We start from the raw sequence: 17082 nt of genomic DNA, 5'->3' as shown, positions 1-17082 counted from the left end.
ACCACTGTTTGCTCTACAAATAAAGTCCTATGCATTTTTTTCGTATAAGCAACCGTTACGGTACAGTGGCGCCGCAAACCTCAGAAATGTTTTGGCGGGCTCCAGTTTTTGTTTTTTTTCGTCACCTATTCATTTTATTAATAATATACTTATGACAAATAAAAGAACACACTGTCTGCTACATATTATAACCTACATATATTTAACTTTCTTTGCGCCTTAAAGCCACAGTGGTTGCCCAGAGTCAATTTTTGCATATTTTCTTTATTCATTTTCCTGTTTTTTGGGGTGGTTTCGGGGAAAATATGGGGGTGAATTATACAAATTTATAAATATAATACTTGTACATGGGTAATCGCTGAAAGTTTTTTTACGCTAGCATAAGCGGTTCAGATGGTATATGTAAAAAGGGGCTTTTTAAAATTTAACACCCTGTAATTAAAAAATGGAAAATTGCCCTTAAATGAAACCTATATTGCCGCTGGGTTGCTTCTTGATTCCCATTACGGTTAGGGAAAAATATTTTTTTTAAAAACATCTTTTTTAAAAACTTGTCAACTTTGGGGCGCCACCTCCGCTAAACGGTGTGTAATAGATATATGCTGTCACGGAATAAATTGTAGGAAATATAGTCCTCTTCATATTTCTATTGGGGAATTTTTTGCAATGACGTACAGGAAGGGCTACGTTTCGCAAAAACGACAAACTACCCCCTTTAAAGGGATGAAAATGGGTGTTCCGGGGTGAAATCTTTTAAGAAAAAGTTAGTCTCATTAAAAGCACCCCTTGATATACTGAAAAAAAAAAATATAACCGGACTTATTTGCGAAGTTCAACCTTTGTTCCCTACACTATATAACATGAAACGGTTTCGTTCTTCACAATTTATTTGTTTCATGTTTCACGTTTCCTTGATATTAAAAAGCAATTAAAGAGCGGTGCCGACAGCAACGACCACGTCACTATCCATTGCCGACTATACAAATTTTATTTTTGTTTTATCGATTAGCTTATCACATGAAACGGTTACTTTTTTTACAATTTATTTGTTTCATGTTTAACGTTTAATGTTTCACGTTTCATGTTTCTTTGATGTGCCTAAAACCTAACTTATCTTAGTACAGATATGCATGTTACCGGACAAACCCGATTTCAGGATAAACTAGTTTGGCCTAAAAGCGATAGGATAAACTAGTTTTGCCTAGGCCAAACTAATTTATCCTGATATTAATACGGATACTGCAGGATAAACTAGTACGGCCTAGTATAAACATTATAGTATACCTACAAAGCCAAAATAAATAGATAAAGTGAATAAAATACTCTGGTAATTGGAAAATAATCTTTTTGAAGATATTCTTCTTTAGCGGCGAATCGATTGAGGGTAAAATTTGATTGATCCGCGCGCATGCGCACACCGACAGTATGGTATTAGTTGTTATACGGGCTCTGATTGGGTGTTGAAATTTTGAAATGATCTGTCAATAATTGTTCAATATAGAGGTTATCGGTAAACAAAAATATTGTATAATATTAGTTCTTATTGATGTGTGGACAGAAATAAAATCAAATTTATAATTATAGTCTGTTTTTAAACAGTTTTGAAAAGCCGCAGGTACGTAATTCTAAATGTTTCAGTTGGAAATACGGAAATACCTAATAGTTTCAATACCTATCTATTTGGAAAATGTAAACAAAATAATGTAGTTACCTATTAGTAGGCAATGCTTTAATTTACATAATCTGATTACGAACAAACTTTCTACAAATCTTCATCTCATATATCGTTTTCTTACTCTATATTTTGTTGTATTTTATTTCGACAAAAATCAAACTAATAATTTTATTAAATTCATATAAATTTATGGTGTAAACGTTTAGTTTGTGTATATTCCCACATGACGTATACGAGAGTTTGGTGCAGTTTGAAATGGCGTCAACTTTCGTACGGCGCGGTAGACGTGAAGTGGGTTCAAGCCCCAAGCAAGTTATTATTTTTTTATTTTTTTTTATAGATTTTATGATTGTAAGTATATTATTATATAACTTTTGAAGATATTCTTCTTTTTTGAAAGTGGTAGATAAGAAAGTTAGTTTGATTTTTAAATAAAATAAGTACAAATAACCTTTTACGTATATTTACTTCGTTTAAATTACCTATTATATAATAGAAGAATATCTTTTTACGTGCGTACAAAGTACACATACATTCTTTTTTTATTTAAACGGCAATGATTCGTCGTTGAAACTAATGGACAATTTGGACAATGGACAAATACAAACAATCATATTATAAAAAATAATCAGTTTTTTTTACAAAAGCAATAATTATACCTCAGCTATAAAAATTATTATTTATTTTTTCATGGAGTGCTTTGGTGGCACTTGGAAATGTGGAGTATTAATGCCTTCTTGCAGTTGCATCTGTTTGTGGAACAGTCTTTGTTGCAGCTGCGTTTGACAAAACCTTGTCCTGATCCAACTGAATCTCTCGTAGCTGCAACCCTTAACGATATTTCAGAGCCTTGATTTACTTATGCTAAGTTGGCACCAAACTTGGTGTACTTCGGAAACTATATTCTGGGTTTTATTTTTTCTTTCTTAATAATTTATCTAATTTTTTGGGGTATTAAGGTCTCAAATAGGTTTTTAATTTTTTTGTCAGATGAGAATTCGACATTATTTGTCATCAACCTTTTTAGAGGTAACAGATATAAACTAAGGCTTTAAAATATCGTTAGGGGTTTCAACAACGAGAGTTTCAATTGGATCAGTGGCGTAACCAAGGGGGGTTGTAACCCCCCTTCATTTTGATGTACTTTGAGCTCTACAGGGTGAGGCAAATAAAGGGCCTATTAGAAATATCTCGAGAACTAAAGGCAACATAATCATGAAAATTGGAATAAAGGAGTTTTGAAGGATGATCTATTAAATGAAAATATTTTCATCTCTTTGCAACTTCCGGTTATACCGGAAGTTGCTTATAACTTCGTTTTTAATGGAACACCCTGTATATTTTTACATTTTTGGATTCTCTTCGATGTCTTCTTTCTTAAAATATGAGATTTTGTAATATTATACAGGGTATTTTAAAAGATAATTACGTTTTTTTAATAATTTCGTAGCAAAATTAACACCCTGTAGAATTGTAGTAGTTTGACATCTAAAACTCTACTTACGTTCAAATGATTTTTAATATACTCTACTATTGTTAGGAATCATTAGTATAGCTAAATTTTTAATTTTAGTATACAGGGTTGGTCGAAACTAGGAATGAGTATTTTCTGAGTTTTCTTAAATGGAACACCCTGTATTTTAGTATTGTAATGAAATAATATTTTATGGTACTTTTTTATTTCTTAAGCATTCCCTATACCTAACTGCTTTAATTTGTGCTTAATTGTTAATCGCACCAACAATCTTAACTACGTAGGTATTTTGATAGCTAAACCATTATTGGTAATTTTAAGGACCAGTCTGGATTAATATGTACTTATTTCTGAAAAATTATTTGGGATTGAGTATTTTCACGGCCAACCTAATAAATTTTACGTATTTTTTGTTGCAATTAATGTTTAGATTGAATCACCAATAACTCACAAATTAAAGCAGTTAGGTATAGGGAAAGCTTAAGAAATAAAAAAGTACTATAAAATATCATTTCACTACAATACAAAAATACAGGGTGTTCCATTTAAGAAAACTCAAAAAATACTCATTCCGAGTTTCGACCAACCCTGTATACTAAAATTAAAAATTTAGCTATACTAATGATTCTTAACAATAGTAGAGTATATTAAAAATCATTTGAACGTAAGTAGAGTTTTAGATGTCAAACTACTACAATTCTACAGGGTGTGAATGTTGCTACGAAATTAATAAAAAAACGTAATTATCTTTTAAAATACCCTGTATAATATTACAAAACCTCATATTTTAAGAAAGAAGACATCGAATAGAATCCAGAGGAATAGAGATGAAAATATTTTCATTTAATAGATCATCCTTCAAAACCCCATTATTCCAATTTTCATGATTCTGTTGCCTTTAGTTCCCGAGATATTTCTAATAGGCCAGTTATCTGCCTCACCCTATATACGCTTAACACACCATTACTATTCCATACCCCCTAGAGACCCTCCAGTAGTTGTAACCCCACCTTAAGATCATCCCGGTTACATCGTTGAAATGGATCAGGACAAGGTTTTGTCAAATGCAGCTGCAACAGAAACTGTTCCACAAACAGATGCAAGAGCAGGAAGGCAATGATACTCCGCAATCTAAGTATCACCAACGCATTCCATGGAAAAATAAATAATATTTTTTATAATTGAGGTATAATTATTGCTATTATTAAAAAACATTAATTATTTATTATAATATAATTGTTTGTATTACCAATTGTCCATTAGTTTTAACGATGAATCATTATCGTATCGTTTTAATAAAAATGATTATTTTCCAATTACAGAGTATTTTATTCAATTTAGCTATTTATTTTGACTTTGTAGGTATACTATAATGTTTATACTAGATCGTACAAGTTTATCCTGAAGTATCCGTATTAATATCAGGATAAACTAGTTTGGCATAGGCAAAACTAGTTTATCCTAAGGCGTTTAGGACAAACTAGTTTATCTTGAAATCGGGTTTGGCCGGTAACATGCACATAAAAAAATTTACAGTCTTTTGAAGTTACAAAATGAAATTCGATTTTTTCCCATATATGAGAACTACACTGCGGTGCAAAAAAATCGATCCACTAAAAATTTGGTCATTTATGATGTTTCGAATTTCCTAAACCTGCTGTCCGATTTAAGTTATTGTTTTAACACGTTATGGCTTTATTCATTGCCAATATCGCTGTAATAATATTGTTGGTAGACAGTCAAACTGTCATTGTATACCGGGTGTACGAATCAAACTGTTTTTTTCTCAAAGTTCGCATCACCCAGTGGACTATTCTAGAATATATAAAATACTGAAATTAAAACCCAACTATAGCCTTAGGTTTTCTTAACATTTGGCCTTTCGATTCATTCGTTTATGTTAGATAATAAAAAAGTTAGGTACTTTAACAACTGGCCATGTTCGTCATCAGTACAGGGTGTTTCTAAATAAGTGCGACAAACTTTAAGGGGTAATTTTACATGAGAAAATAATGACAATTTGCTTTATAATCATATGTGCGCAATCGCTTCGTTTCTGAGATACGGGATGTTCAATTTTTTTACAAACTGACGATTTACTTATTGCTTTAAAACCAGTTGAGATATGCAAATCAAATTTGGTGGGTTTTAAGACGTAGTTATTGCACATTTTTTGACATACAATTAAGAATTTAATATTCACCATTGGCGCGCAAACGGGTATTACGACCGATAATATTACCCGTACGCACGCCAATGGTGAATATAAAATTTTTAATTGTATGTCAAAAATGTGCTATAACTACGTCTTAAAACCCACCAAATTTGATTTGCATATCTCAACTGGTTTTAAAGCAATAAATAAATCGTCAGTTTGTAAAAAAAAATTGAACATCCCGTATCTCGGAAACGAAGCGTTTGCGGACATATGATTATAAAGCAAATTGTCATTATTTTCTTATGTAAAATTACCCCTTAAAGTTTGTCGCACTTATTTAGAAACACCCTGTGTTAATGACGAACGTGGCCAGTTGTTAAAATACCTAACTTTTTTATTATCCAACATAAGGGAATGAATCGAAAGACAAAATGTTAAGAAAACCTGAAGCTATAGTTGTGTTTTAATTTCAGTATTTTATAAATGCTAGAATAGTCCACAGGGTGATGCGAACTTTGAGAAAAAAACACAGTTTGATTCGTACACCCGGTATACAATGACAGTTTTACTGTCTAGCAACAATATTACTACATCGATATTGTCAATGGATAAGGCTATAACGTGGTAAAAAATCACTTCAATCGGACAATAGATTTAGGAAATTCAAAACATCAAAAATGGCCAAATTTTTAGTGGATCGATTTTTTTGCACCGCAGTGTATTAGAGATTTTTTATTGAAAATGGATATGTGGCATTCTTATGGCAGGAGCATCTTAAAAAAAATAACAGTGAAATTTGGGCATCCCATACAAATTTTATGGGGGTTTTGTTCACTTACAACCCCCTCAAACTTTTGTGTATGTTCAAATTAAATTATTATTGTGATACCATTAGTTAAACACAATGTTTTTGTCTCTTAGTACTTTTTCGATACGCCAATTTTTATCGAGATATTTTGAACATTTGTTAAATTCACTACATATTTGTAAATGGTTAAGTAAGATTATAGAGACCTGGTAATAATATGAAAATTTATTTATAATTTACATTTTTTAGGTATATTTTGAAACATATTAAAAAAGAAGCCGCATCTCGATAAAAACTGGCTTATCGAAAAAATACTAAGAGACAAAAAAGTTATAAAAACATTGTGTTTAACTAATGATACCACAATAATAATTTAATTGTAACATACACAAAAGTTTGGGGGGAGGGGGGAGTTAAGGGAAAAAACCCCCATAAAATTTTTATGGGGTATACAAATTTCACTGTTATTATTTTTTAAGATGTTCTTCCAATAAGAATGCCGCATGTCCATTTTCAATACAAAATCTCTTTCAAAAATCGATTTTCACTTTGTAACTTCAAAGGGCTGGCTGTAACTTTTGTTGTGTGCACATTTGTACTAAGGTAAGTTAGGTTCTTCTTCTTCTTTCAGTACCCTGTCCGATTATCGAACGTTGGCGATCATATTTTTTTAGTTAGTTATCTTTATTCCAAAAAATCACAAATTTACAATAAATATAATTTTAACAAAAATATTTGTACAAGAACAATATGTGATTTTAGCCTAAGCGTTGGAACCGTCTAGATCATTAAAATTTATTAAAAAGAATTCATCCAGACTATAAAAAACATATTGACCTAACAATTTTTTAATTTTTTTTTTAAACTTACATATTGAAAGTGCTTTAATCCCAGTGGGCAAATGGTTGTATACTTTAATACCGGAGTACAATGGACCATTTCGAGTACGTCTATAATTATAATTGGGAATAATTATATCTTGCCTGCGTGTATTGTGACTGTGTATATCAGAAGGTTTTAACAATTCATGTCGTTTTCTATGTATAAGTAGAGACATCTTATAAATATAAATATTAATGAGCGTCATTATTCCATGATCTTTGAAGAGAGGTCTACATGAAGTTCTATTTGTTAAGTTGAATAGTGCTCGAATTGCTCGTTTTTGAGCCACAAATGTGGATTCTGCTGTGCTAGCCGCGTCCCAAAATTCCACACCATATTGCATAATACTTTGAAATTGAGCAAAATAAACTATTTTTGCCACACAAAAATTTGTATTTTGTCTAATTGCTCTTATGGCATATGTAGCTCTGCTGAGGGTTTTATTAAGTTAAGTTATGTGGTAACTCCAATCAAGTTTGCTGTCTATGTTTATGCCTAAAAATTTAATTGTATGACAAGAAGTAATGCTTTCTTGATCTACTTTAATAACAACATCTTCCACATTTTGATACAAATTAAAACGGATACTTTGTGTTTTACTAATATTCAGAACCAATTTATTGGCGAGAAACCAGTCTGATATCTCTTAAACTGTAGTAGCGGCACAGGATGTTAATGTATCAGAACTATCGCCTTTAATTACTATACTCGTATCATCTGCAAAAAGTGAAAATGTGGTATTCGGGAAACTAGCTACCAAGTGATTGATATAGATAAGAAACAGTGTTGGTCCTAAAACAGACCCTTGTGGAACTCCACACTGAACTTCTGCGAAATTTGAATAGGATGCTTCACAGCTACTATCAGAATTATTTATTCTAACACACATTTTTCTGTGTGATAGGTATGTCTGAAACCATTTATGTGGTGTACCTCTAATGCCGTAGTAGTAGATCTTGTCCAGTAGTATTTGATGGTCTACGCAATCGAATGCTTTAGATAAATCACAGAATATACCAAGAGGGTGGTGTTTTGCTTCCAAGATTTTATGCACATTTTCGATTAGAGAAAATGTTGCACCTGTAGTACTCATATCAGATCTAAAGCCATATTGAGAAGTTGTTAGAATTTTATGTTTATTTAAAAAAAGAAGTAATTGTTTATTTACGCACCATTCTAATAGTTTTGAAAGGGACGGTAATAGAGACACTCCGCGATAGTTCTCTATATTACACCTATCACCTTTTTTATGTACAGGAACTTTATGTAACTACCGATTTTTTAAAACATTTAGGAAATATTCCGTTTTTAAGAGACAAATTAAAAAGAAAAACTAAAGGCCTACAAAGGGTATCAATATTTTCTTTTACAAGGGTAATTGGAATTTTGTCAAGCCCCGCGGATTTCTTTGGTTTTTGTGACAAAATGCACTCTCTGACATCAGTTTCTATTAAAGGTCCAAAAAACAATGAACTTACATTATTTGCTGGTAAACTCTGCATATAGTTATCACTAGATTTTTTACTTTTGATATTAGGAATAATACTTGATGCAATGTGTTGAAAATAAGATTTAAATTCTTCCGCAACTTCAGTTGGATTTGTGATATCAATATCACCTTTTTTAATAAATATATCTTTCTTAGCTGTTATGTTTCTTTTGTTAAAATGTGAAATTAAATCCCATGTCGCTTTAGATTTATTATTTGACGAGTTGATTATACCGTAGAAGTACTTATTTTTTGCCTCTTTAATTATTTGTTGTAACCATCGACAATACATTTTAATGTAGTTTTTTATGGTAATATTATTTGTATATTTTTTTAGTTGTAATAAGAATCTTTTGTTTTTTGACGATACTTTTATTCCGGGAGTTAACCACACTTTAAAATTTCTTTTGTTATGTATTTTTTTAAGTTTAGTCGGGAACGCGTATTCGAAGCCCGAACCAATTTTTTCATTAAAAACATTATAAGCTACTTCCACATCTGATATTTCATATACATCATTAAAGTCGCACTGACGAAGATACTCAAGAAATTTTAATTTATTAGTTTGACAAAAGGATCTAACCAGATGATATTGATTATCAGCATCAGCTTTATCCACACTTATGGTTAAACTTTGAGCTTTGTGATCAGACACTCCTACTTCAAATGTAGACCCCTCAAATGTTAATATTGGCAATAATAACTTTGTTTATGGCAACTCTAAACAGATTAGCGGTGGTCTTTTGATACCACTCCCGGTGATTTCGGAGCCAAGATGTTTTTCTTCGGCCTGGGCCTCTTCTTCCGGCGATCTTGCCCTGTATTACGAGGTGTAGAAGGTTATACCACTTCGGATGTCTCATTACATGGCCGAAATATTGTAACTTTCGAATTTTTACTGTTTTTGTTATTTCTGTGCTCTTATTCATTCGATGTAAAACTGTTTCATTTCTTACGTGCTCTGATTGGGTATGTAATTACAATGACCTGTCAATAATTGTTCAATATGTCGGTTATGGGTAAACAAATGTTTACCCAACAAAAAGCAAGATTATAATTGTAGTGACTTTTTAAATAGTTTTTAAAAGCAACAGTTAAGTACGTAATTGTAAATTTTCAGTATCGTAATAAAAAATTACATAGGTACCTACCTATTTGGAAAATGTAAAATAAACCTACCTAATTAGTATGTAATGCTTTGATTTACATAATTTGATTACCAACAAAATTTCTACCAACATTCATCTAATATTGTTTTCTTACTCTATGTTTTGTTGTATTTTAATATTTCAATTCCACAAAAATCAAACTAATTTGGTTAAATTCAGAACTGTCAAAAGTTTAAAACGTTCAGTTGGTCTATCTTCCAACATGATGCATATGTCTCCGTAGCCAAAATCTAAAGATGCATGAATTTCAAAACTAACCGCTCCAATGTACGCGGGTTCAGTCCCCAATACAAACTTTTATTTTTTTATTTTTTTTTTTATACGTTTTATGATTGTAAGTATATTATTATATAATTTTTTTTCAGAAAATACGTATTTAGTTAAAATTTTTCCAACAATTATTGTTCAGAAACCATTTTTTTGGCATTTTTCAATGTGTTTGTGTGATTTTTTATTTTTAGTATTGTTTTAATAAAAATTTTTGAAAAGTAGTAAGTATTAAAATTAGTTTAATATTTAAATAAAATTTAAATAAACTGTTTAAGTATAATAATTTCGTTGAAATCATAATAATAGAAGTAGAACTTCTTACGTGCGTACAAAGTACACACACATTCTTTTTTTTTCATTAGTGTCTCTGTAAGGGTCCAGCTCTCCATGCCATACAGCAATGTGGAGAATATATAGCAGCGTATTAATCTGATTTTAAGGTTTATAGTTAGGTTCAATCGAACTATTTTTGGTCCCAGAATATGTGATTTAATTTATGAGCGCCTTTTTGTTACAGCTTGTATACACGTACATAATTTATTTCGGCGAAGCGATGACGGTCGCGAATTCAATGCTTTTTCACCATCCAGAAAGTGCACAACGTCGCTAAAGAAGTTTTCACTTCAAAAATGTAAAACAACTTACCTCTGCAAGATGATGATTAAGTTTTGGTGGATTTCGCTGGGTTAATGACAGATATCTATTTGTAGTCACATAAGTCGATTTAATAATAGGTATAACTTTCAAACACTGCAATAGGCAATTCATGTAACAAATATTCTTCACGTTTCTAAGACCTGTAAAACCTTCTCCAATTTTCTGAAACTGTAAGATAAATATACGTTATTTATTAATCTGTGGTGTCATGGCAAAAGTTGATATGTCCAAATTGCTATTGGTTGGCAAATGATAAAAACAACTTGTCCTGTTAATATTACATCGTTGCACTCGAATATGTGAACCAAATGGTATTAGATAAAAATATATGGACAGCATTATACAGCGTGTCTACTTAAGTTGGAAACATATGGGAAACTTTTTTATTATTAACTTTACGAAAAAAGTTATTCTTTATAAAAAGTTCTGCATGCCCCAAAACCTAAGATTCAATCATCAGATATCAAATTTTCTCAATAATATACGAGGTATGTCAAAAAATATGAATTTCCCTTTTCACCTTGATATTTGGCAGTATTTATTAGATTTTAAGAAAATGAAGAAACAGGTCGATTTTTGACCTAAGGGGGACACAATTTTACGGTACCTACATACATCTGTCATTTGTCAACCCCCTTCCTTCAATTTCCCCCACCCGTTATTTTAAATAGGAAATACGGGTCATGTGCTACCTCATTTGAAAGGATATTCAATTCTCTATTCAGTAATATTAACATTGACATAATTATTTATACAGGGTGTCCAAGAAAAATTATTTTGAATTAAATTAATTGACACAAAAAGAAGAATGTATGCAATTTATTTAAATCAAAATACATTCTACTACTGACAGAAAACAGAGAAAAATGTTTATTTGATAAATAAATATTGTTTTTCGCTTAAATTCAATATTCAACCTACCAAGAGGCAGATGGGTGGCAGCTTGAATATTGAAATTAAGCGAAGAACAATGTTTATTTATCAAAAAATATTTTTTTCTGTTTTGTGACAGCAGTAGAATGTATTTTGAATTAAATAAATTACATACATTCTTCTTTTTGTCAATTAATTTAATTAAAATATTTTTTTCTTGAACACCCTGTATAAATAATTATGTTAATGTTTATATTACTAAATAGAGAATCGAGTAAACTTTTAAATGAGCTAGCACACGACCCATATTCCCTATTTAAAAATAAGGGGTGGGGAAAGTGGAAGGGAGGGGGTTGACAAATGTATGTACCGTAAAAATGTGTCCCACTTAGATCAAAAATCGACCTGTGTCGTCATTTCCTTAAAATCGAATAAATACTGCCAAATATCGAGGTGGACTGTTTTCTTTGGCCCACTCTGTATATATACAGGGTGTCCAGAAACTCTACCGACAAACGAGGACAGGAGATTCCTCAGATAATTTTAAGACAATTTAACCCAATTCACCTAGTCCGAAAATGCTTCTTAAGGGAGCTAGAGCTTTTGAAGATGGCGTCATGAAATTAGTTTTTCTTAAATACGTCCAGAACGCTTCTATTTCGAAAAACAAAAATTGGTATGCCTATTTAATTTTCAGAGATGAATCGATTGCATCCATTGTAAATTTCTAGTACCGGTCATAGGCGTCCGTTTTGGGTAGAGCAACGAGTATTTTATCGCATAACTTTTTTGTCCTTAACTTTTATGCACTTTTGATACCGGATTAATAAATTGTGAGGTATTCTAGTACTAAAAGGTACTCTTGCTTTAAGTCGGTAGGACACTCTCTTTTCTAGAGAAATCGATTTGAAAGTTTTTCGTTTTTGAAATTTGAAAAAAAAATTGAAAGAACTTTTCAACAAAAAACAAAGTATTTTACCAACATAAAGTAAGAGTAACTTTTAGTACTCGAATACCTCATAATTTAATAATCTAGTGTCAAAAATGCTCAAAAATTCAAGACAAAAAAGTTATGCTATAAAATAACTGTTGACCTACCCAAAACGGACGCCTATGACCAGTACTAGAAATTCGCAATTAATGAAATCGATTTATCTCTGGAATATAAATAAATGTACCAGTTTTCGTCTTTCTAAACAGTTTTTTTTTGAAATTTTTTTTTAATTCAAAATGCGAAAAATTTTCAAATCAATTTTTCTAGAAAACGGTGTGTCCTACCGATTTAAAACAAGAGTGCCTTTTAGTACTAGAATACTTCACTATTTAATAATCCAGTGTCAGAAAGGCATAAAAGTTAATGATAAAAAAGTTATGCGATAAAATAACCGTTGCCCTACCCAAAACGGACGCCTATGATCGGTACTAGAAATTTGCAATGGATGGATTAGATTTATATCTTGAAGATAAATACGCGTACCAATTTTTGTTTTTCTAAATAAAAGCGTTCTGGAGATATTTAAGAAAAACTAATTACAAGACGCCATCTTCAAAGAGCTCTAGCTCCCTAGGAAGCATTTCGGACTAAGTAAATTGGGTTAAATTATATTAAAATTATCTGAAGAATCTCCTGTCTTCGTTTGTCGGTAGAGTTTCTGGACACCCTGTATATGTACTCTATTACAGTCTAATAAAATGTTCGCAATTGAAATTTTTAGATTCCTAACCTGGTTTAACTTAACTTTTTCTATTTTGTAAATAAAATTTGAAAGTCATCAAGTAATTGGTTCTAAGTACTTCATCTAAATTCTAAAACGTAAAATTTCTTACTTGATTTGTGGTTAAGTTTTTATTTTTTAGTCAAATATTTTTCAACAATTTAGAATAACAGTAAGTAGACACAATTTTATGTGAAACATTTTTACAGACCCAGAAGTAAAGTGAATGTTTATATTATTTCTGTTTTATTTTTTTAATATACTATGGTAAATGTATATTTTACAACAGATACCTAAAATCTTTATTTTTCAATGGAAATTCATGTTTAAATTAAATACATATTGGAAAATGACAGTAAAAAAGAATATAAAATACAATTTCTTATTTAAAAAGCGATGATAGGTACATAATTTTAAAATTCGAACAATATTACCGCTTTATTTAGCATTGCCGGATGAAAATTAAGGTTCCCATATGACGTCACGCGTTCGCATTCCATGTGTGCGAACATACCGGTTCTCTGTGTACCGTGCCTTTGACATCTATTTACCGATCCCGTCCAGTGAGTTAGTAAAGAAATCTATATTATATTCTGCAAAAAACTATACAACCATCTCCCTCTACAATTTAAATCTGCAACATCTCTCCCCAAGTTCCGTAAAATGACAAAAGCCTATTTATCTGAAAGACCATATTTATTATTCAATAGCAGAGTTTCTTAACCAATAACTAAGAAATTACAGTATTCTTTTGTATAAGTCTTTATCTATATTTGAGTGTCATTTGCAGCAGCTTAACTTATTAAATTTCTTAAGGTAGATTACGCAATTTGCAATTTTTTTTTAATTTTGCAATATATTTTTACTGTTTTTTGTTTCACTTTATTATATTTTATTTATATTGACGATTTATATAATTTTAGTAAATTGTATTTGTTATTGTTTTTATTTATGATTCTTGTAAGCTTTGTCTATAAAATTGTTAAATTTTTCATGACAAAGCATATTTCTGTCTATCTATCTATCTATGATGATATTACTGGGGAAATGTGGATAGTTTTAAGAAAGACATTAACAAGTTGCCTAACTAATAAAATTATGCAAGCGGGACATTGCAGATGAATGAAGAAGCAGTATGTTAACATCTGTTTACAAAAACAATGGAATGTTCAAAAATTCATAGATTACAGAGCTCTGCAGAGATATCATAAACCATTAATAAGGAAACAGTGTCGAACGATGGAAAAACAAGAAATCAAATAGACCGTGCAGTAACAAACACAAGATATTCCAGAAATATTCTAGAAGTAAGAAGCCAATAAAATGCTTACCTGTGGGTACGATTCCAAAAGACTATGGTTTGTTTTTAAACCAGGAGGAGTAAACTAAAATTTACAGAACAGATTCACACCCAAGAAAGTCACTAGAAAAATCACCAAATACATCTTCTTTTTTGGTTGATCATATAGGCCTTTGACGGTAATCCATACATATTATATTATATTAATACGTCGCTAAAGAGTTCTAAAAACAACTGCTTTTTATATAAAAGTAGACTAAACATATAAAAATTATAGGAATAACGAAGAAACACAAACAATCGCCGATATAACTTAATTAACCTATGAAATGTCAGAAGTGTCAAAATTTCATAAATGTCATTAATGTCACAATTTCATAAATGTCATTAATGTAACAATTTCATACCAGTGGAGTAAACTTGCCTGATGTTGGACCAATTACAAGCAAGCATTACGGCGCGGTAAATTTGAATTACTCCTCTTGGTTTAAAAACAGACCATAGAACAATGCAGTGATAGTCTTGTTAAACAAAAAAGGTGATATTATTAAATTAGGACATTAATGACCAATCAGCCTCTTGACATATATGTACAAACTCTTTATAAAAACTGCATCTATGTATAAAGTACCCTGTAAATGTAACAATTTCTACGTGGGACAAACTGAAAGACCACTAAGTGTCAGGATAAACATACATAAAGAAACATCATGAAACATACAGGGTGAGTTTTTAGTGCGGGATCGGTCGATAACTCCACTATGGTATAAAATATCGAGAAAAGTTATTTAAAAAAAATGTAGGCAATGATAGTCTCCACGCTTGAAAAATATGTCCATTTCTACGGGGTGATCAGTAACTGCGTGGTATATCAAACATATAATTTTTTAAATGGGACACCCTATATATTTTTTCATATTTATATTCCCCTCATAATTCTTGTTCATCTAATATATGGTTTTGCATTACTATACAGAGTATTTAACAAGTTATGACCATTTTTATTTCGAAATCACTATGAAATTGACACCCTGTATATAAAGAAGTAATTCGTAGACAATAATTTGTTTTATGTAATAAGATAAACAATATACTGTAGTTTTTAAATTAAGTCCAATTCACATCATTGACGAATATTTGTATACAGGGTGAACTACAAAACGAAATTACGATTTTCTCTATTTTTTTAAATGCATCACCCTATATTTTATTTTTCAGCATTATTGTATTTAATATACTCTTTCATTTTTATATAGCATTCCCTATATCTAAACTGATTACTTTCCGAGATATTTTTAGTTTTCTTCAAATTTCGGGAATACATTCAATTTTTCTAGTAGAAATAAGTTAAAAGTTAGTATTGAGTGATAATTAAACAAAATTATTTTTATTAGATAAATAACTAACACAAAATATAAACCATAGCAATATGCAGTGAATATACCAATAAATGTGATATTACGAAATTATCATATTTCCCTAATATACAAGAATCGTAAAATTTCTACAAAAAAACTTCGTATTGTATATATTAATATAACAAGATTATTTTTATTCAATAAATAACTTACATGAAACATAAATCAAAACAATATACAACTGATGGAATAGTTTTTAGATTGGCATATCAACAGCATTCTAAGCCAAGAATTTTTTAGTAGAACATTCATTTTTATAAGCACTTTTAAACTACAAAACAAAATTACGATTTTCTCAATTTTTTTTAATAGATCACCCTATATTTTATTTTTTTTGAAATATTGTATTTATGATACTCTTTTATTTTTATATAGCATATCCTATAGCTAAACTTATTAGTTTCTGAGATATTTTTAGTTTTCTTCATTTGCCGGGAATACATTCAATTCTTATAAATATAAATAACTTAACAAATAAGTATTATGTATTAATATAACAAATATTTTCTTTTAATAAATAACTAACAAAAAAATAATAAACCATAACAAAATTTAATAAATGTACCAATTAATGTGATGTTAAGGATATAAGTCTAAAGTAAATGTTGAAAATGACCACTTTCAACGTCTATGCAATTTTGTAACCGATAGTCAAATGACCGAGCCACATTTCTAACATTTTTGTAAGTCAATATTATTAAAAGCTTCTTTTATTCTATTTTTCATATCATCAAGCGTTGCTGGATGCTTCTGGTATACAAGGTTTTTTATATAGCCCCACTTGAAAAAAATCAATTTTGGAAGAACTGGAGCACCATCGTATATAAACCTCAACCGTCAAAAAATGTGGACCAATCACATAACCTCTGACAATATCACCTTAAACATTTGTAGATCACCTAGTTTGAGTGTTAAAAAAGTAGGGATTTCTTGATGCATATTAATGAAATTTAATATGAAAATTATATTATTAATAACTGCGGGTCACAATCTGCAATTAGGAATGTGTTACTAAAAACTTCTTGGCTTAGAATGCTGTTGATATAATAATCTAAAAACTATTAAATTAGTTGTATATTGTTTTGATTTATGTTTTGTGTGAGGTGTTTATTAAATGAAAATAATCTTGTAATTTTATTATACACAAGATAAATATATTTTTTTTGTAGGAATTGTATGATTCTTGTATATTAG

At 30.3% G+C, this 17082-nt stretch overlaps 1 protein-coding gene across 1 annotated transcript in view; it reads right to left on the bottom strand.

Moving 5' to 3' along the window:
- Positions 1-17082, bottom strand: part of LOC126878687 (ubiquitin carboxyl-terminal hydrolase 8-like) — a 109399-nt gene that overhangs the window by 37362 nt on the left and 54955 nt on the right. The window contains exon 7 of the mRNA XM_050641548.1: positions 10571-10750. Within this exon, the coding sequence (XP_050497505.1) occupies positions 10571-10750 (180 nt within the window). The remainder of the gene's footprint in view (positions 1-10570; positions 10751-17082) is intronic.

The sequence above is a fragment of the Diabrotica virgifera genome, chromosome 10 (assembly GCF_917563875.1).
Source record: "Diabrotica virgifera virgifera chromosome 10, PGI_DIABVI_V3a".
Classification (NCBI taxonomy): Eukaryota; Metazoa; Arthropoda; class Insecta; order Coleoptera; family Chrysomelidae; genus Diabrotica; species Diabrotica virgifera.
This window is presented reverse-complemented; position numbering and strand designations above follow the sequence as displayed.